General features: G+C 37.1%; 1 protein-coding gene across 7 annotated transcripts in view; it reads right to left on the reverse strand.

The window, feature by feature from the left end:
- Positions 1 to 22,778, reverse strand: part of ASAP1 (ArfGAP with SH3 domain, ankyrin repeat and PH domain 1) — a 146,834-nt gene that overhangs the window by 21,769 nt on the left and 102,287 nt on the right. For all 7 annotated transcript variants that reach the window (XM_048048676.2, XM_066990742.1, XM_066990747.1 and 4 more), the window contains 9 exons: positions 17,918 to 18,081; positions 16,249 to 16,382; positions 15,718 to 15,809; positions 14,742 to 14,928; positions 13,504 to 13,589; positions 11,762 to 11,877; positions 9,599 to 9,666; positions 5,744 to 5,851; positions 4,215 to 4,443 (listed from right to left, as the gene is read on the reverse strand). In XM_048048676.2, the coding sequence (XP_047904633.2) occupies positions 4,215 to 4,443; positions 5,744 to 5,851; positions 9,599 to 9,666; positions 11,762 to 11,877; positions 13,504 to 13,589; positions 14,742 to 14,928; positions 15,718 to 15,809; positions 16,249 to 16,382; positions 17,918 to 18,081 (1,184 nt within the window). The remainder of the gene's footprint in view (positions 1 to 4,214; positions 4,444 to 5,743; positions 5,852 to 9,598; positions 9,667 to 11,761; positions 11,878 to 13,503; positions 13,590 to 14,741; positions 14,929 to 15,717; positions 15,810 to 16,248; positions 16,383 to 17,917; positions 18,082 to 22,778) is intronic.

Here is a 22,778-nt window from a genome sequence, read left to right on the forward strand (position 1 = left end):
CAAATGAGTTAATTTGTTTAGAAACAGAGCTTGATCAAGGAAAGCAGCAGATTATCTGACATGGTAGCTGCAGTTCAGTGGGCTGGAACCACAGAGGTGTCCTCTGGTTTGATGTACCTTGTATCAGACCTCCAAGAGAGTGTAAATGCTTCAAAGCTTGCAAATTTCAAGATCCAAACTTCTTGACATGAAATTGATCCCTGACCTCCATACTCCCCCCACATGAGAGAAACAGGGAGGACCACTGAAGACCAATTAACTTCCGTTTAAAATTAAGGAAACCTGGCTTAGGTTGCCTAACCCGTCTACAAAACCATTAATGTTGCCCTCGCTTTGGATTTGCAATTAAGGTTCTGCAAGTGTTTATTTAGCTATTGTGCTGATTCATGCACCTACCTGAAGACATAATGCAGACGTAAGCTGGAAAGTTTAATGAAAAATATGATTTTCAAACAGTTACTGATCAACGACTTGACTGTCAAGACAACTAAGCTGAACCTGAATAAGGTTAAACCAACTACTGGAAAAGGCATAACCATGGTGGCTTATGTAGCTACTGTACTCATTCCGCATTCTTTATTCTCTTAAGATTAATTAAATCCATAGCAGAAAGTGTGAAAAGTAAGACGTATCCATAAACGAGCTGCTTTAGTGTAGAGTACATTGGCTTAGCCAATATTCATTATCAGTTAAGGCTCACTCATCCTCCTTTGCACAGGTACAGCTGATACGCAGGCACATCTGCTGTGCTGCTGCAGGAGCCTTCACTTCAACACTGACAGCAAACGCGTAAGGAGCAGTGAAAGCAATCATTCTGTCTCTCTGCTTTGTGAATGTAAATAAATCCAATGACAAATAATCTTGGCTCCATTAGTTTTATGATTTTTTTTAAAGAGTTATCAAACTAGAAAATCTGGATTTACATTACAATGCTGTATGGATAAACTTAAAAAAAAATCCCCATATACACATACTCCAACAATTTTACTTCCATCCGTACAATTTTAGTGACGAATCAAACTATTTTTTAGACATCATATCCACTAAAAAACGTGGGCAAGAGTGGTGTGCATTACAGAAATTGCTTTAAACTTACCTTCTTTCCCCAACACAAAGTTCAGACTTGATGGCTTCCACTCCACTGTGATACCTCACCAAACACCATGGAACCTTGCTACCAATGAACTTCACTGGCGAATGAAGCCAGCTTACAGAGGGCTAAAGGGAGGTGGTTTTGTTTAAATAGACAACTTGGAAAGATTTATCATCTGTATATCCCAAAGGATATCAGACATTATGAAACTTTTAAAACCTCTCCTTTCTAGAACACGGATCTCTCCAGCTATCCACCCCCTACAGACTGTCTCCATGCCCTAGCAGCGTCCCATGGTATCTGCTGGTGCCTCGCAGCAGAACAGGGACAAATATTAGTTTACATGTGGGGATAGAAGGTAAGTTTAAATTCAGTTATAGATCCCACATAGTAAAATACAATAAGGTTTTCTTATAACCTTAAAATCAAATAAGAAAAAGTTCATTTCAGCTACCTAAAAAAAACAGATTTGATAATTGAACTTGTATGCTTAACTTTGATGTAAGGGATACGCTCTGTTACTAGTAATCAAAAACCCATCAGATTAAATTCTAAAGGACTATTTTTTCCCTTTAGAAACGAAATTTTGAAACGGTCTGATACAATTAAGATGTGTCATCAGTGTCTTATGAAGCGTAGACACCCTGATTTTTGTCTCTTGTAAGCAATGTGTTTGTGGAGTGCGTGTTTTTGGTGGTGGGGGTAGATAAGGTGTTGCACAATCAGTAATGAACCTCAAGTGCACCTGCAATGACATCACTAGAATTAACTCTTCCACACAGATCAATGTTCTTCGTATTTACCATTTCGTTCGCCTGTCCTTTTGAGTCTTTAAGTTATTCCTGTAAACATACAGTGCAGATCTAGGTATTTAATGGGTATTTCTAAAAACTGATTAAATACTTTATGATGTTATTCAATAGAAGTCAACCCCCAAAAAACAGCATTACTCACAGTCTGAAATTTTGGCATATCTGAAGCAGAGAAGACCAGTGACTTTAACTTAACAATAGATCCAACCAGCCCATCCCTCAAGACTTACACTGTGAATCTGGCACTTTCCACTTGGATGTAGCATTTAACATCACTATTATCATTAGAAGGCAATGGGTCTCTATTTTGTGATATCATGTTATATCGTTGCAATATGAATAAGGACTTCTTTTGTATACTCCGTGACATGAAAACACAAAAGAATTAAAATTGTCATTTTTTCATTTGATTTTATTTTTAGCTTCAGTGTTGTGTTGATCCACTCATCTGGCAAACAGTTTGCAGAAACACCTAGGAAAATGCTTATCATTTCTGAAACTTGATTATATACTTGGAATGAAATATGCAGGCAAATATTCCCCTTCCTGGAAAAAAGACAATTTTCTGAATACATCCATATTAGAGCTATAATGCTAAAGCAATTATGTTCTTTATAATCCATTGAAGCTGACAACATACTAAATACGTATACTAAGTACAGACATATGCAAGACGAGCTCCTTAACCTTCTGAAGGAAACGAGATTCACGATCAGTCAGGATTCCAACTCTTGTAACTTTTATAATGACAAAAAAAAAAAAAAAGAAGTTATTCTGGGTCAGACTGAAGTAACAGCTATGCCAATATCCTGTGTCTGGCAATGGCCACTCAGTCAGTAGCAGTCATTAGACAGCATAAAAAAAAAAGGGGGTGGGAAGGCAGCGGAAAGGTTATAAACTTGTAATGCCAACAGGAAGCTCAGCACAGTGAAGTCACAAGCAGTACAAGTGAGTCCCCAAATGAAACTGATATAAAGAAGTTCAGATTATGAAATCTTATGTGAAAACAAGTATGCCCTGGCAAAATTGCTTTGTCTTTTAATGGAAAACAAGCTTGTATAAAAAGCAGAGCCAAGGGATTCTGAAGTTGCCAGTATGTGACAAAGTTTGATGGTGGAACAGTAGTTCTGAAGCCCAGCATCTGAATTGTATAAAAACTGACATCTGACGTCAAACAACTCTGTTCTGTCCTTTTTACTCCTTCACTTTTCTGTGAGAGCTTTTCACCATTATTTCTGAGAACAAAGTTGACTACAAGTTATGAAAAGAAATATGAATTTACAGCAGTGCTAACAAAAGAGGCACTACCACTGAAGACTTAAACTACGTTGAAGCCTTCATAACAACCAGTTCTCTCTAACAAGTCTACTACAGAAGCACAATTCAGTTATTCCTAAATTAAGAAAATAAAAAGATTTTTTTTTCTCCCTAAAGCTAGATTTGCATAAATTATTGAACAACCGCTTCTGCATTTCCTCTAACTTTGAAATTTATACTTATCTACAGATAGAATCATAGAATGACTTGGATTGGAAGGGACCTTAAAGACCAGCCAGTTCTAAACCCCCTTTCCATAGGCAGGGACACCTCCCACCAGACCAAGGTTGCCCAAAGCCCCATCCAGCCTGGCCTTGAACACCCCCAGGGACGGGGCACCCACAGATTCTCTGGGCAGCCTGTGCCAGTGCCTCACCGCCCTCTGAGTGAAGAATTTCTTCCTTACATAGATAGGTAGGTTACAGAACCACTGTCTACTCTTGCAGTTGTAGTAAGTCTCATTAAAGTTCTCTTCCCTTTCAAGTACTACCAAAAATGTCTCTATTATTAATCACAGGAGAAAAAGCATCTCGCCCATTTTGAGTGAAATGTAGATTGCAAAAACAACCTGTAGCACAAATCCTCCTTATGGGTAATTCTACAAAACCTTCTTGCCCTCTGCCAGAGGCTACACAGCACATCATCCTATAGCACTACAAAACAGCAACCTTTTACTAAAAGACCCATATTCTTGTTAATAAAACTGGTTTAGAATGTTTCTCCAAAATATAAGAATAATTTCTACATAAAATGAATCAACTTCTATTTAGCAAATTATTTTATTATTACAACACACATGAATGAATGAAAGATGAATGAGTCCATCCATCACAAAGTGCCCCTTTGATTTTGAGAACATGCATTGAACCATATGAAAACATCAACATAGTAAGAAAACTATGCTACATCTTGAAAAATTGTAATGTATTTGATTAAAGGAAGGACAACTGTGGAAAAATTACTGCTTCCAAACAGTTTCAGGACAGACTTACCTTTGCCAGCATTTCTAGGAGGAAGAGGAGGAGCATCTGCAGTTGGAGAAGTGGGTGAATCTGTGCTTGTAGAAGCAAAAATCTGATTGGTAAAAGCTCCATAGGAGAGTCTTTGTTTGTCTCTAGGAGTGCTAAATCCAGGAAGAGTCATTTTGTCTTGGGGGGAAATACTCGAAGAGTGACAAAAACTTTGGGGTCTTGGAGATCTCTCTTTTTTTATAGGACTAGGCTGTAAACAGAAAGACAAATATATTATACAGGTGTCTAAATACTAGATATAGTTCATATGTTCGGGAAAGAATAAAACAGAACATATTCTAGCGGACACAAATATAACTTTATTGTACAAATAACCCCACGTTCCTTTCTTTCTCAGGATCAAACCTAAAAGATCCTTTCCTCTGTAACTGATAATTAAAGATTGTAGCATCAAGAAATCAATACACAAAGTTAGATTTATTACTAAAGCAGTAAATATACAATATACTAAATAATACACTAATAAAACCTAGTAGTTTTCAGAATATAAGAGTAATTGTCAGTTCAAATAGTACTTTACTCAGACCAGACAGTTAACCACAAAGATCAACAACACCCATTAATACTATTTAAAATTAAATAACCATTCCTGACACATGAGATTTGTCTACTGAACCAGCACTACATTCAGTGGTATGACTCATCTTTTAAGTGTATATAACTGTTCTTAACAGCTGCAAACAGAGCTACACAATCTGCTTCATTCTAGCTCTGGTTCAGGCAGGTTTATTACCTCCAGTATAGCATTAGTCATCCTCCTGAGGATCCTTGCACAGATGATCATTTTGTTCTCTACTGTCCTTGAGGATATGTAAATTATTTGGGTTTCTGAATTTTTCAGTCCCAAATGCGTTTAACTTTATTATCTGTGAAATTTCTTTCTACAGCACCCATGTAAAATATGAGAGATGTATTCCCATTTACTACAGAAACAGAGCACAGAGTAATTAACTCACTTGCTAAAGTAGGACATTGAAGCTAAGTTTTGACATCTTCTCAGATGGCAATTATCCTATGCCCTCAAGTTTTGTCTTTCCATTACTTCTTTTTTAATCAGGAATAAATTGCACAGCACAGTTTTTGAAAAAATACATAAAGTTACTGATTCAACAATTAGGTTTTTTTTGTTAACTTATGGAAGAAATAAGTATGTGAGCTGCGGATTTCCTTCAGCTAAAAATGTAAAACCTAGAATTCAGAAGGGAATAGTGACCACAAAGTAATCTATGTTTACTGATTTGTGTTCTCTTGTATGTCTTGTCAAAACAAAACTTCTGAACCTCAAGCCTAAAATAACTAGGTTGACAAAGTGTATTTAAAAAGCACTCTGTCAGTCTTTAAGCAGACCTTAAAACTAGCTTCTCTCCACACCCCCACAATATCTGTAAGGGAAAAAAAAAAGTTAAAATGGGTCTCAAGTTTTCATTCATTTCCACAACATGGAAACACTATCAGCTTTTTACAAAGCTGTATCAGTAACTAATGTTTACCTTATCATCTAAGTCATCATCACTTTCATCAATTTCTTCCTGCCGAAGATTCCATTCATACTCTACGTGGACATGTGGATTTAGCTTTCCTGCCTTAGCTTGAGAAAGCTGAAAAATAGTTCATATTAGAATACTTGCTCTTCCTTCAGTGTCAATGAAGTCAGCTTTGTAATAGCAAGCAATTAATGGAAATATTTAGTTTTAACATTTCAGAGACACTACAAAGAAAATTTCAATCAAGGCAATCACACAAACCTCCTCCATTTATTTGAGGTACTGAAGAACTGCTAAAATCCGTAAAAGGAGGTTTTTATCAAAATGTGTAGAAGTTATCATGTTTGACAAGCATTTGAAAAGATGGTATGGAGAAAACATACGTGCACAAAAGCAGTATGCATCTGGAGACTTCCTTTCCGAAACAGAAGGGCAAAAACTGTTTATAAATTCTGGTACCTAAAACTACTGCCCCCCCAAAATCACAATCCTTATGTTGGAATCACAGTGAAGGTACCTATCCTCATTTAAGTATTCAAATGTTCTTTACCTTCTCCTCACTGGGATCAGGCCAATTCCTCTACTCTGCCAGTCCAAACAATGTATTCACATTCTTTAAAAATCTACTGCTACTTCAGCGATCAGGAAAATAAAATGCAGTTCATGGTTATACTATAAATCTTCAGAAGTAAATTCATTGATTTCCCATCATTATTTATTCCTTCACATGCTTTGAAATGCAGGCTCCTTCGAATCATAGAACAGCTTCGGTTGTAAAGGACCTTCAAGACCATCTAGCTCCAATCCCATGCCATGGACAGGGATGCCACACACTAGATCAGGCTGCCCAAAGCCCCATCCAGCCTGGCCTTGAACACCTCCAGGGATGGGGCATCCACAGCTTCTCTGGGCAGCCTGTGCCAGTGCCTCACCACCCTTACAGTGAAGAATTTCCACCTAACCTCTAATCTAAATCTCCCCTCTTTTAGTTTAAAACCATTCCCCCTTGTCCCGTCATTATCTGACTGAGCAGAAAGTTGTTCTCCGTCTTTTTTATGAGCCCCCTTTAAGTACCTGAAAAGCTGCAATTAGGTCCCCCCAGAACCTTTTCTCCTCCAGGCTGGACAGCCCCAGTTCTTTCAGCCCGTCTCCATAGGAGAGGTGCTCCAGCCCTCTGATCATCTTCATGGCCTTTCTCTGGACTAGTTCTAACAGCCCCACATCCTTCTTGTGCTGGGGGCCCCAGACCTGGACGCAGGGCTCCAGGTGGGGCCTCATGAGGGCAGAGCAGAGGGGGACAATCCCCTCCCCCCCATGCTGGCCACCCCTCTGGCGGTGCAGCCCAGGACGCAGTTTGGCCTGCTGGGCCGCAAGCACGCAGCTTGCAGAGCTTGGTACTGACTGATTCGGGAGAGGCTGCAACCAAACAAGATCTTTTCTAAATAAAATTTGCAAGAGAATGTATTTACAATCTCTCATGCAGTATTAGTAATTATCAATAAGTAACTAATTTAGTTGAAATTTAATATAATTACAGTTAAGACTCCAAGCAACAGAAATTAGCTCAGTAGATCTATTATTTTGCAAGCATTTAGATATTTCATCTTTTGTTTTTGCCCATGGCAAACAAGATGCTCACTCATTTCTGTTTCACTCCTACCCTCATCTCATTGTTACTTCTGAGAAAAATGCTGATAATTTTTCTCTTCAAGAATGGAAGACACGGAAATAATTAAAAGATGCAGAGCATTTACACTAACTATAATAGACTGAGGTATTTGCAGAATTTCAATTACAATAATCAAAGCAATTATTTGCCAGATAAGTTCACTGATAAAATCCATTCTTTTGTGTTTCTTCTTTAATACAATCAGCTACTTCACGTTAATGGCAAACATTACTTTATTAAGTATATATTGCAAAGAAAAAAATCCATTCCAACTGGATGTTGTCGAGTAGATCTGTTTTTCAGCTGCTGGAACACTCGAAACACTGGAAACTGCTTACAGCAGACATGGGAGTACTTGAGATGTCAGCAAGAGTACCACCTGATAAACCACAGGAAAACGTGGACTTGCATCCCCAGAAGTATAAAAGAAGACTGAATTGTGAAGGACGAGCTTTCTTGATTGTGTAATAACTAATACATGACAAGAGCCTTTCATTGTCAAATGAGAGGTATTAAGTTCACTAGCTGCAGAGAACAAATAAATATCCTCCTTAGATTGTCAAAACAAGGCAGAAAAGGGCTGAGAGATACAAGTAAGCAGCCTACCGTTTTGCAAATTCTTCTGGCTTTGTCTTGTATGTGACATTTCCACACTACTTAAGCTTTTAAATCCCTTGATAATACTTAAATTCACTTGCCTGCTAAATGCATGCTGGTCTGAACCACATTAGAGGGCTAAGAACAAACAAGTTTGTAGGTCTGATCTAGAAACTTTATTCCTGGCTAGCTGCTTCAGAATACCTGGGAAAAAAATCATTTATATCTAACACTTATTTCCTCAAACTCCAGTAATTTTCTTGAGTGTTGCCTATAAACACCCCCCTACAGTCTGGAGATTCCAAAAAAATTTTGCTCTGTTCACATTCAGTAGAGACACAGAGTCCCACAGAAACTGCTGTTTAACATTTTTCGATACCCCAGCTTCCAGACATTACATTTCACTTTGTTCATTACACTGTAACTTCTTTCTCATTTGAAGTTTAATTTTAAGTTGTTTTGATTTTGCGTAAGAAGACTCAGTATCTCTGAACTGTCTGTCCCATCAAATAAACTAGAAAAAACAGGAAACAAAGAACCAGAGCTGTTCAAGACAGGGATCAGGATAGGAAAGCTAAAGCCCTGTTAGAATTAGATTTGGCCAGGGACATCAAGGGTAACAAGAAAGGCTTCTATAGGTTCATCAGTGATAAAAGGCAGACTAGGGAAATTGTGGGCCCTCTCCAGAAGGGAACAGGAGACCTTGTTACCCGGGATATAGAGAAGGCTGAGGTACTCAATGACTTTTTTACCTGTCTTCACTAGCAAGAGCTGTAGTCACATAGCCTACATCCCAGAAGGCAAAGGCAGGGACCAGGAGAATAAAGAAGTGCCTGCTGTAGAAGATCCGGTTCAAGACCATCTAAGAAATCTAAAGGAGCACAAGTCCATGGGACCTGATAAAACACATCTGCAGGTCCTGAGGGAAATAGCAGATGAAGTTCCTAAGTCACTGTCCATCGTATTTAAGAAGCTGCGGCAGTCTGGTGAAGTTCCCACTGCCTGGAAGAGGGGAAAAATAATCCCCATTTTTAAAAAGGGAAAAAAAGGAAGAAAAAAGGAACTATGGGCCAGTCAGTCTCACCTTTGTGCCCAGCAAGATCATGGAGCAGTGGCAGGTGTCCTTGCCGTGGCAGGGGGGTTGGAACAAGATGATCTTTAAGGTCCCAAAACATTCTATGATTCTATGAAAGCTCTTGGCAAATTTATGTTTTGTACCTCGCTTTGTACTCCCAATAAAAATATCTAGAAGAATTTTTGAGCTGATGAAGCCCTGATGTCCTAGAATGATTCCTTAATTGGTTTTCAGATACCTAACCCTCCAGCATTCAAGGTCTGCAAACATGCTCATTAGGATAATTAAGTATTTCCAGTAGAAGTAAGCTCTTTTACCTAAACTGTTACAAAGAAAATGATTGTTGCATTGCAAAGTTAAATAAATAAATAAATAAATACATTCTCTGGTAGGGCCTTCAGATCACTGAACAGCCAGCTGGGAGAAATCAAGTTTGAAATACAGTTAAAGGTATATCTGAAGTAGATCACATCTTTAAAGAAGTGAACTTTTCCTCTTCCCCCACCCACCCCGTTCTTACCAGTTCCTCACATTGGACAGCTTTCAGTCTTTTTGCTGTGTCTAGAGCTGTCTCTCCAGCTTGGTTTACTGCAAAATCAACAATAAGAAAGAGCAATTATTTGAGAAGTTTAAAGAATCAATTCATCAAGTTTCACTATTCTTAGCAGAGTAACTTCTAAAAGTTATCAGAGCATCTATTTACTCTAGAGCAGCTGCAGCTCTAAGATTCCACTTTAAGTGCTCCTACATTTCATGTATCATCAGGTTATTTCTGAACAGCAGCATCTGCTGGGACAGTTCCCAAATCCCTCCTAACCATCTTAACAGAGAATATACAGAAATTTATTCAAGTGAGTTTTACTGCCAAGGGAGTTGAGTGGAGCTTGAAATGACTAAGCAGGAAAAGCAAGCACACAGGGGAAGATAGATCAAAAGAGAAAACATTTAAAATAAAAAGAAAAATGCGTATGTTGATCCAAGCTCATTTTACTTTAAGTGATTAACGCATAGCTGTTTGAAGCCTGAATTTGCAGACAGAAGTTTTATTCTAAGCTGATATTTGAACAGGAATCATTCACAAACTTTCTAGCTATTTTATATTTATGAGGGCTGTAAAATCTTTTACATTTTAAAAGTAACTCCTGGGCAGAAAGGCGATTTCGGTGACTGAGCACTGAAAACAATCAAACTGAGGTCTCGCAGGCAAATACATCTGTGTGTTATGTTATACATAGAATGCCAATCATTAATTCTAGAAAATAAAAAGCAGTCATCTCGAAAGGCCACATTCAGTAACTATTCATTCAAGGAGGTTTTATAAAAATTTGAAAGAGTTAAGATCCCTGGAGGAAGAGAGGGCTCCTTACTGAAAGATCTGAGATGGATCAAGAGGTTTAGCATACAGAAGTATGAAAACACAGTATTTCTTAACACATGTAGGTTAAGAGACTACAGAAATTCTGAACTTTCAGACATTAAGAATAAACCTGTGCTTCAAGATGTAAGAAAATGTGGTGCTCTTACATGATTGCTCAAGGATTGGGGTAGGGGAGGGACCCCAGAAAGGTAAGGACACTTCTGAGCTCTGCTTAGGAGAGAGTGACCAGAATGACCAATATACACACTTAAGCTTGTTCAGTTAGTTTCCCCATTTTATTAATCAGGGACGTATGTGCTAAAAAAGGTCATATCAAGTTCTTTGACAAAGTATTAGAATATCATATTTTAAGGGTGTACTAAAAGGCAAAAGAAACCAAAGACTTCTGCCACTGAGCTATGAACTTAACTTTAAAACAGTTTGTAGACTGGCCAGTGGAGGAAAATGACGTCAAAGATGAAAAGGGGAAAAACAGAAATTCATACTCTTCATCTTGCACTAACTCTTTAGAAAGCTTCCTTCCTACAGCAAGAACCGACACAACACAAAAGTTTTATAGGGAGATGATGACACAGCTCCTGAGCCTAACAAGCTAGATTCGAAATACATTCTTACCTCAAACTACAGCAGGGAAGGGGAGCATGTAGCAAATGGATTATATTAAGTGTGAGCAAAAGTTTACAGAGATTCCATTTCTCATGAAAACTTCTGCTAAGACATGATGAAAAATGGACTGATACAGGTACAGAAAATATCTTACACACAAAGACAGCAAATAGAGGAAGAAGAAAGGCAGCTGAGGAAGCTAATCCCTTCTCTAATCAGCTACTGTGGTATCTTGGGAATGCTGGGTGAAGCCGCAGTGCCAACTGACATTAACATTAAAAACAGAATTAGCTGTTGTGTACACAAAGCCCACATGCATCTAGAGTGGAATTAACATGAACAGCCATTTGAAGCACTTTAACATACAAGTACTAGATGTATTTTACAATACAAACAACAAACCTAGAATCCAGAGTATTCATGATGTATCAGAAATAATGAAGAAAGACTAGGGATTATCAATTAGTATTTCATATTAGACATTTCTTGTTGCTAATCTTTTAAGACTAAGTTCAATTTCTTAACTGAATGCTTCCTTTAGGCTTGTTGATGGGAAAATCTTCATCTTTAATACACAGCAGTTTTTTTTTTCTTTAAATAAAAAAGCTCACTTAAAATACCATGGGACTTAAAAGCAGTTGAAAATTTTAAAGATTTTTTATGAAATCTTTGTTTTCTAGTATTAAACAATGAACTTACCTACATCAATAGTTGGTTTCCCCCTCAAAAGCAATTTCAAACACTCAGGCTTATTATATATACTGCAGTAGTGTAGAACCGTATTACCCAATGCTGTTTGCTTATCCAGGTTTCCACTAAACACAAATGGAAAAAAAACAATAAGGAAAAGTGCAGTACATGCAATTCATTTCAGATCTAGCATCTCTATAAATAATAAAATAGTTATGATCACACATAAATACTTTACTGGGCGAATATGAACTAGAAGTAAAGGAGAAATGAATATTTTTCAATTAAATATTACTCTCAAAGACTATTAAGCATTATGGCTCAAAGCATATTGCTGGAAATTCCTGAGCTGCAGTTGAAAATGACTGAGAAATCTACAGATGTTCATAAGGGTACACAGTTAGGGAAAGACAAGCTGTGCAAAGGGCTTCACAGGGTTTTTTAATACTGTACTTCCTTCAGTTTTCAACTTCTCAAACAAAGGTTATCCAAAAAAAAATTATTAACATATATTTGGATCAATATAATACACATTTATAAAAATGAAAAGCTCAGGAGATGACAACTATTCCTCCACTCAGTATTACCCATATTGAACACTAAGAGCAGGCAAAATGCCGAGCCCATATGGTGTAAAAGTCCCCTTACATTTGAGATTCAGACAAAAATATAGAATGCTGACAGAAGCACATACAAAATGATAGTTACCCAAAGGAAGTATAAAGTTACATAAATAACATATCAAATGATAAAAATTTTTAAATAATAATCCAAAATAAATCCTTTAATAATACTCAAAATCATAACTTGGCTTCTAATACAACTATTAAATTATGGACTCAAATGGCTAGTGAATATTAGTGGCTTAATTTTTTATTTTTTTTTAAATAACACTTTTATAATAGTCAACACTCCATTTAATTTAAATAAGTGATGGCAGAATGAAGCTCAAGTGACTTGAAGGTTACAGAGCTAATCTGCACAGTGCCAGAGATGGTGCCAGGAACAAGGACTCTGAGTCTGCTGTTACCAGACGACCAAACTTCCTCCCGAACACTGCCTGAATGCAGTGCTCCATGAACTATTAGAAAAGGGAAGGAAAAAATAAGTATTCACTAAGCATTTCAAACAGCACGTATGATTTCCTGTGCTCAAGGGGAAATAAATCATTCCTGAAATCAAACACCCTGCCCCTAGCTCAAGCATGCTGTGATGAATCTTTTGGGTTTTCCCTGACTGTCCACTCTCTCGCTTTTCTGCAAAAGCCACCATCTGACACAGCAAGCAGTTACCAACTCCTTTAACTTAACTTTATCTTTAAAACAGTTGATGAACTAGTCGATTTACTTTGAAAGAGGTGTTCTCAATTCTATTCATCATTTTCTGATAAAGATCCTTGTTTTCCACTCTCACGGTTTGTGTTTGTCCCATATTTGGAATGGTCACTTGTCATCCATACTTTATCTGAACTATTCATTTTCATACGTTCTAAATCAATGCTCTTTTCGCTCTACATAAATGAAAATAGGATTAAAGGAGAAACTACCATCCATGTTTTTATTCTACTCTTCTTTGTTCCTCCTCTACTGACTAGGAACACAAAGGTCAACTCAAAGGTATTAAATCAAGCTTTTTTGAAACATATTGAAGGTTAATGATTAAGTGATAAACACTGTCCAAACCATTGCAAGGATGGATTTGAAAGCCTGTATTGTTCATTCACAATTTAACAAAAAATGTGCAAGCCATACCAGTTTTGTACAAGGAAGTCAACCAGATGGAGAGAGGTTTGGTCAGCAGTCCGGACTGCTAAATGAAGTGCTGTTTCACCTGGCTCCTAAACACATGCAAATAAAAGTTAGATTTTTGCATTTTTTTTTCCACAAAGCTTATATCAGACCTGAATATATGTCACTCTTTTACAATAAGTCATTCTACAGAAAAATATCCAGAAATTATCTCATAAACAGACACTATGTGCTTCAAAAGAAATGGCATCACTCTTTCTGAGATCATAGCTTTTCCATAACCAGTCCTCCCTTTGGGTGGATAATGATGGATAAAAAAATCCCAAAAAGCCTTTAACCATTTAACTTGTTAGTAACTAAAAGCATCCAAAAGTGTTTCCATGACAAGCATCCTGTGGTATCTCCAGTGCTGGGGCTATACTGAACTTACACTCTCAATACCAACAGGCGCTCTGACCTTTGCCAAGTTATCTGCTTTCACAGAACTTGCTGAGAATGTTCTGAGATCTCTGTAAGTTGAGTTTAAAAGTAATGGGAGAAAAATTTGCTGATCAAGTGGTTGCACAGCATCCTTTATAACCTCAACAACCTCTATAAAATCAGGTTATGTTGCTCCTGAGTAACATTTCTACATGGATACTTGAAGTAAAACGGGACTGATTTTCAGAGAAAGTGTTACTGACTTCAGCAGGAATTGTTAAGTATTCAGAACTTTGTTAAAAAAAAAAAAAAAGCCTTTTCCTGGCTGAAAGAATTATACTTCTGTAAATGTTTAATCACAAGCTGTGCAGGCATCAAATTGTTTGCTTCCTCCTACAGAATACACAGAGACCTGTATACAGCCAGTAATGTATTCCTTCAGCAGCTACTTCTTTAAATGCAGATGTGATACTGCCTGTGGCATCAGCTGACCCTGGGTTAGCAGTAAGCCAAACCCTCTCTCTCTGGGCCTTTTCCCAAAAGGAACATACTGCAGAACCCTGCTTTTCAACATACTATAGCTGTACCTAGAAGAGTGTATCGTAGTACTATTGCATCTCACACTCCTTCAGACTAACTGCTGGCAACACACACGGTCTTCTGTTCTCCCCCCCAAGGACATCGCATCAAGGAAAGCCAGAAAAACATTTTCATCCATTTTTTCTTTTCTTTTAGCAAAAAAGGCAGCAGCCTCCGGTACTGGACATTTTACAGATATACTTTACTTAAAATACTCAGCTTTGTTTACCTGATAAGCTTACCTGTCCAGGCTCTAACAGTGGCTCCATTAGCTCTACCCCCTCTGCATAGACTTGAATTAGTGCAAGTAAATCCCTGGATTTGACAGCCTCAAGTAATTCACTCAGTTTAGCTGCTGAAGATGCACAAGTCTTCCTAGAGAACTTATGATCTACGTACTTAGCAGTGATAAATTCTTTACGTGCAGTCCTGTAGGGTGTGAAAATAGAGCTTGGTTTAGAAATTTTTAGAAAAATGGGTCAACAATTTCAATTTTAAATCACCTTGCCTAACTCAGTTTTCCTCCTCCCTTCTGGGTTTCTAGCAGATGAAGACTTATTTATTACTGTAACGTATGCTTTTCTTGCAAACAAGCCTGAAATAAGGTATTTGTTCAATTGTATCCTGCATTCTTGCTAAAAATGAAAGTTACTCTCATGCTGGTAGCTAATATCAAAGATAAAAACAAAGCCTAAAACGTGATTTCTCATGGAAACACACCTACATGTTAAAAATACAAGCATGAAAAACAGGCTCGAAGAAAAAAATACCAAAGCAGCTACAGAACAGCATAAGAGATGAAAAGGTCTTCTGGCAAAACCACATCTGTTATGCTCTCTGTTCAACTCCTACACCAGGGAAAGGAAGAGAAAGCATGTCACAACCTCAAGACAGTACTGAAACTAGTGTCAGTTTAGTCCAAAGGCATTACCATTTGAGCTTGTACTACAAAACTGAAAAACATTCAAGATTCAGTAGCATGCTCTATAGAAGTCCAAACTTACAGTTTTCTACAGGGAAGCTCAAGTAGCTAAAATGTGACTAGATGGCAGAAGACTAACTTTTAAGAAATGCCACAGATGGAGTTAAAAAAAAAAAAAAGTTTCCTGCCATCATAGTCTACCTCTAGCTTTTTTTTTATTGCCTAAGACATTTTACATGCACATATATATTCCATGGTAAAATTAATATTGAAGAATTTAGAGATTCAAAACTTACATATCACTTGATGGACTCGGTTTAGGTGAAGGACTAGGTAAATTCCCTTCCATAATATCATTAAAACTATTATTTCCTACATTCTTGGCCAGCTGCAATAAAAAAAAAAAAAGAGGTTTTTGTTGTCTTTTTTTTCCAGCTAACAGAAAGCTAAAACCTGGACTATTAATATGCATTTTTCACACTATTAACAATAGGTAGAACACAAAAGGTTACAAAATTAAAGCACAATACTTACATTAAAATGGAAAGCAATTAAAATAAAAGTGTGAATCAGGATTCGTTGTAAAACTGACTTCACAGCCACAGCTAATTATTTGCACTTCTGGATAAACTGCCTCAGATACAAAAATGGAATGAAAAACTAGCAGCACAAACACTGGAACAATGCCGGTACACTAATCTGGAAGTTCTGGAAAAAGGCTCACACTTAACAGAAACTTATGCTTGGCAAAATTTGCTTTAAATGAATAGTAATTTTGTGAACTCACAAAAAAAAAAAAGAAAGAAAACCCTAGAAAATAAACTTACCAAGAGTTCAGACGTTCCTAATTTGTCTAATTCCAAAGACTGGATTCGAGAAATATGGACACCCATTTCTCTGTGTATTCCAGAACACTCTATGCAGGTTAAAATGCCCAAATTAGTTGACAGCCATGTTGGATCTGTAGAATTGAAAAACAAAATATTTAGTGGAAGTTCAAGAAAGAGTTTTCTATGGTGGAAAGAAATCCAAATGTAATCCGAAATAATTCCTCATTTAACCTTTTAACAAATGGAAATAAACTAAGAATATCTCATATTTTTCCCCAAAATGCAGTGGAAGTATAACCATACATTGAGACCAACAGAATTTAGTTTTTCAGATTTAGTGACAGTCCCAATGGCACTGAATTTACACTTCTAAATCCATAATGTATGACTACATTAACACGTATAAGATTTGCTTCTTCTAGAAAGAGGGTGAGCTTTTGTTTCCCATTTCTAAAAATAACAAGCATCCTATATTCCACTGTTGACAACTTCTGAAGTTTTAGTATTTACTTCTTAAATAGTATTTCTTCATATAAAATTGACCACAACATTTTGCAACACGTAGAATAGTGGTATGTTGTGGAAAATTTAAGGAACTCAGGGGTTAGTCCAACAAAAAAATGCACTGTTGTGGAGGAGATCTCCATCATTACATTACAAATGCTACATAAGGAGCCAGATCAGTCTTTTGAAGGAAAAATAGTAACTGTAGACATATTTTGTATACATACGTGTCTTCAAATTAATCTTCCTTGTCCTAAATATTAACTGATAAAGCATTAAATCAAGACTTTAAAGCAGCAAGCTGGGGTGCAGGAGTGAAGCTTAAAACTCCACTATAAATTAGAAGATGAATGAGAACTGTAATCCAAAGTTTCTGTAGCTTTACGCAACTGAATAATGGAATGAACCAATTCTAGGACTCGACATAATTAATTTGCAATATTCTACTTTGTGTTTCTATCTAGGTATTTCTCACATGGATCACTTCTGCATCGGTAAGCATCTCCAAGATACATTCTATCTACTCAGTTCCCAGTGAAGATCATCTTCTTGAATTACCTTCTTAGACGTGAAAGCTGTAACAGCTACCAAGTACCATAGCAATTCAGTAATGCTATGCCAAGCTGCTGCTTCTTAAACTCTAAGTGACATATAACTGGCCTGTAACTGTACTTCTGAATATAAAGTTGGATAGGATTCTAACTCTGGGTCTCATTTCTTTGCATAAAACTACTTATTCCATCTACAAATATTTTTTGATACTGCAATTCCAGTAGTCTCATGCCAAGATAAAACCTCAGAGTAAGATCTGGGCCAGGTCAACTTTTCCACAGTCATCGTCTAAGCATTACTCACTTCTACTTAGTAGCATGCACAGGATCAGTGATGCCAAGCAACTTCCATTCAAGTGCAACAAGCATCTAGAGACAGTGCAACAAGAACAGTTCAAACTCCAGAGGGGCTTGAACTGCTGGAAGTAAGCACAGACAACACACAAAAATATTTTAGTGAATTAAACAGAACTAACGTATGAAAGTCAATATTTGTTCTTTTAAAAGCAGGTTGAAGACCGATCAATATGTCCCTTAAAGATTAGTTTGCACCTCCAAAGAAATCACTTTGCTCGCAACAAGAAGTTGATGACATTAACAAATTGAGATACCTGGTGAGCCACAATCACAACAGACTTCATTTCCGGGTAATCTCTGTATGTCATCAATAATGGCTTTTGTCAGATCCTCTAAACTGTTCTCCCCTGTGCTCTGCTCTCCACGGAATGCCATATTTAACGCTTCTTCTTTGCTGTTAGTCAGTACTGATATCCATCTAGCACAAGATAAAGACCTTAATGAAGATCTGCATTTGCAAATACAAATTTATCTATAAACTGTAGAAAGCTTTCCAGGAACAAAATATTAGTGTCAATATAGGGAAGAGTCACATTTGGGGGCTGAGTAGGGGAAAAATTGAGACACAAAGGAAAATAATTGAGAAAAGGTAAGAATGAAAAGACAGAAAGAATACAAGTCTTAAATCTAAGGTCCCTTTGGCTATCAAATTAAGGTTAAAGCAGTGAAGTTTTCAGTTTCCTCAAATAAGCAGAAGCTGTGGAAGAGAAAGGCTGCCAATAAGCTCGCTCCTGTAAATTTAGCCGTTGTAAAAGTAGGTGTCTTCCTAAAAAGTAAGTTTTCCTAAAGCCTATCCCATTAGTAGAGGAACCTCTAACCACTATTTTCTTCCATGTGCATCCTTCCTTGCAGAGGACAGAGCAAGCAGATTTTGGAAGATGTTGATTGCCTTTCAAAATGCAAGTCTCAGTGCACTAACCAGAGCCAAGCATAATGTCCACATTAATGAAAATGGCCATGGCAACAAATGGGGTAAGGAGTTCAAAAAGAGAAGATGGCAGGAGAGTAACAATATTGATAACCGACGTTGAGTTTTGAGAGCACCTGCCGACTGCAACAAATCAAGATTCCCTAATGATATTTCAGGCATTAGATTTCCCTGTGCACTCACTCTGCCAGTTTTTGATTACACCATAATGTTTTAATTAAAAACAAAACAAACCTCTGGCTGCTGCCTTAAAGGTCAAACCAAAGTGGAGAAAGTGATTACACTAAAGACAAGCACATTGCAGACGCAGCATTACCTAATTTACAAGAAGAGCATGTTAAGAAATCCTCTGAAGTATAATGATTTTAGATGTTTTTAGATCTACTTCTGTTGCAGATATTTTGCACAGAAATATTTTAGCAGTGCCCTCATTCCATTTCCTGTTTACAATATTACAATCAGCTCCAACCATCATTCTGAAATGTGTTAAGACGTCTATGATCATCTAAACATACAGATAAAAGTCCAGATTGAACTTTATAATCTCTCCTTAAAACAATAATGCAAAGATAATTTTAAAAGGCTTCAAAGGTAAATTTATGTAAGTAGTCTTGCATTGCAGATTCTGAGCCTGAATAGGTAGGTATATGGGCAGCGTGTATTATATACTTCATATACACACGCTTCTGAAATACGTGGGCTGAGAACAATCTGGGAACTTGTACCTAAAAGAAAATGCTTTAAAAAAATAGTGAAAAAATAATCTTAAAAATAAAAGAAATTGGAATATTTGGAAATAAATTCGCTCCGTAGTTTAGAAGCCAAGAACAACCTTCACATGCATTTCTCTCTCCAGTTATATGACACAGTTTAAGAACCCACGCTAGATGGCACTCTTCCACAATTTTTCTGATGAAATCTGCTGTTATTAAAATGTAAGAGGAGGCAGTGCCTTGCTTCTAATGATATAGTAATGTTGTGTTAAACATACAAAGCAAAATAATCATTAGGTTTAGAGCAACAACATTTATCCTGACTTTTGTTGACAATTCTTTTCGGGGTTACGATTTCATTAATTTGTTAAAAATGAAGAATCTGAATAAAACTCAATTATGCAGTAACAATTAAAAAATATTAGATGAAATTAAAATAAACATGACATCACTGAGCCAGCTGTTAGTGCGACACAGATTTCCATATCAAGAGCTTCTAAATTTTAAGACAACAAATTATTTTTGTTTCGTTTCCTCAGCTAGAAGGAAGCCACTGTCCAAGTCTGCACGTCACTGGTGTCATCTGCGAGACGGTCAAAGCAAGAGCTAACGCAGCGTCAGCAAGCCAATTTAACACAAACACAAGAATAGACTTATTCTTAATAACTAATGCTAATTATACATGAAGTCCACAGTTGGTGGCCAGGCCTTCCTGGCACGCTGTACGTTCGGAAAAAAACAATTCATATCAGTAACTATGCCATATTGAGTCAATGTCAAAAGTTATAAAAACTTTCTCACTGCTGTTCTTCCTCTTTTTCTTATCTGTACTAGTCATTTTTCTTTCCTTCCTTCCCCATTTTTTTTTCTTTTCTTTCTTCAGTATATTTGCTTGGTTTCACAACACTACCAGCATAAAGCTAATAGTCAAAAAGCTTCAGGTAATAGTGTAGTGTTCTTTCAAATCATTTAGAAATTACTCAAGTCTCAAAGAATTGCTTTGCCTTGTATCTAATAGAATAAAATTGGTAGTCCAAGTCTTCTGCTGCACTTTTTCTGGACCACAAATTTTTCTTTGGTCCTTTAATGCATTTAGTTTGCCGGAAATTCTCACATTCTCAAACCTGTGAGACTAAACAAAAATGAGGCATCACGGGTGAGCTCTGAATCCAGCGAAGGCAGCAGAAGTATTTGTTAGCCTCAGGTACAACAGATTCTCATTCAGATTCCTCTTATTTCTTCAGTATTTCTAAGCTAATAGAAAACCACAATAACTGTGCTAATAGTTTTTTGGTGGTGGTGGTGGTTTTTTTTGCAATAAAAATTTGTCTCTTCTGAAAATCCCTACCACAACATTGCTGTTTTCAGGTACACAAACAGAACATTAGCGTAGTAGTTTTCAAACTTTCAGGCTCAAGTTTGTATGGAACTAGCAACGGATAGCATCAGGACCTTCCAATTCAGTCTTCTCAAAGAACAATACTCTGACACTTGTTGCTAAATACTAGATTGAAGTTATATGTTTGCATAATAGCAAAACAGTTAATCCTACAGAAAAGGATATGCTCTTAACCTTCAAAAAAAGGTGGTCGAAAAGAACTAAAAAGTCATGCCCACTGTATATTTGTCCTTATCCACAGTTACCAAAATTAGAAAGCATCTACTACGGTATATGCTTAAAAAAAAAAAAACTGTTTATTTTAAAGTCGGAGTGTATATTTCTTATAATACACATACAAATACACACAACCACTGCACCCCACCCTGTGCTTTATCTACTGGAGAAATGAATAACCACCACCTGAGAATTTTGAAGGACAGTCAAGCAGTAATTAAAGGTCAACAGACAGCTGGCTGGATAAGAATCAAGAAATGCACTGAACTCAGGGAAATATTTGAGGGAATATAGTAACTGACCTGTAACAGAATGTGAGCTTCAACGATCTGTGTTTTAAACTGCCTGCTATTATATATATATATATATATGTTTTATTTATTTATTAGTAGTGAAGAGCTATTTGGAAGAAGTTCAAAATGAACAGTAGGAAAAAGTATGCAAGGTCATTTAAATGTAAAGAAATGCATCTTGCTTTTTTCCATTTAAACTTGAGGCTGGAAGGAAAGTGATTTGAAAATCTATTTCTACATCTATTTCTCACTTGAAGCACACGGGGGAAAAAAAGAGTAGCGGCAGCACTAAACTTAGGTGGAAAAAATACAACAAAGTGGAGGAGAAAGATGAGAGAAGCACACATACAAATCAAGGGGAAATTGGAACCAGAGGATGACAACTATTAGCAAAGAATTGCATCCTGTAGTACATACAGAACAGTCTTAAATCAACAAGTTTGGAAATCAAAGGGTTCTGTTCACATGACACCTTAGATAACAAAGCTATTAAGCTCCTACTCAGTGGCTGTACCAGGAAAACAGAACATTTGGTTTTATTGTAGTTTTTCCATCGACACATTAACAGACATTCTGGTTCGTGAACTAAAACTAGTGTACACATGTTCCTACAGAAAAAAGAAAGGATTCCCTGTGCATCTCACATCACATAACATTATTTGGGGCACTACAGTAATTTTCTGAAACAGAACACTTGACTGTGTAGCATTACAGTAACTTTTTGCTGGTGGCCTACAGTGCCCAAATGCAGGCAAAATGCCCTTAGCTTCTATCACTTTCTCAGCATGTGTTCCAACACTGGGATGCAAATAATGCCTCTTTAGCTAAATGAGTCCTTTAAAACTTGCAGTGGACTATTTTAATGTTGTTTCAAGTCATTTTCCCAGCCTCTTTATTTTAAAGCGATAAACCAGACTCTAGTGCGAAGCAGATGGGATTTATACTTCTAATGGGAAACAAAACCAGCCTGGAATTTCAAGAGTCCAAAGGCAGCCAGCTAAACTGAGTTTATCAACCTATCAATAATAGAAATTATTTTGGTAAGGTATTCCCCTGCTTATGCACTGAGTCCCCGTCCCCCCCCCCCCCCCCCCCCCCCCCCCAAAAATAAAGCAGCTTCCCCTTTTAAACCAACAAGGTAATTTATGGCCGAGACAAAAAAATCTCTGCCATATTACTCATCAAGATCATTACTGATCAGCAATAACAGTATTTTCTTGCTTACTAATAAGCTTACTGGAACAATTAAGTTCCCGAATGACTAAGCAAGTCAGCTTTGCACTGATTAACTCATAACCCACTAACTGCACCCAGCCAACATAAGGCTGTGGAAGACGCTGGAAGGAACCAGGTGCATGACGAACTCTCCAAGCTTCTCATTTCATCTGCTCCTCCCAGTGGTGAGCTGTCAAGGCTGTTGCCTCCCACTGCCACCAAATAGCTTGAATATCTATCAAACATTCCCCGTAATTTTAAAACGGGGACAACAGTCTTCCATTAGAAGATGGACAAGCAACAAAAGTACAACAATCCTGAAAAACAAGGCGGCCTGGAAGGTTCAGGCTC

This window comes from Anser cygnoides, chromosome 2, assembly GCF_040182565.1.
Source record: "Anser cygnoides isolate HZ-2024a breed goose chromosome 2, Taihu_goose_T2T_genome, whole genome shotgun sequence".
In the NCBI taxonomy this organism is placed as follows: domain Eukaryota; kingdom Metazoa; phylum Chordata; class Aves; order Anseriformes; family Anatidae; genus Anser; species Anser cygnoides.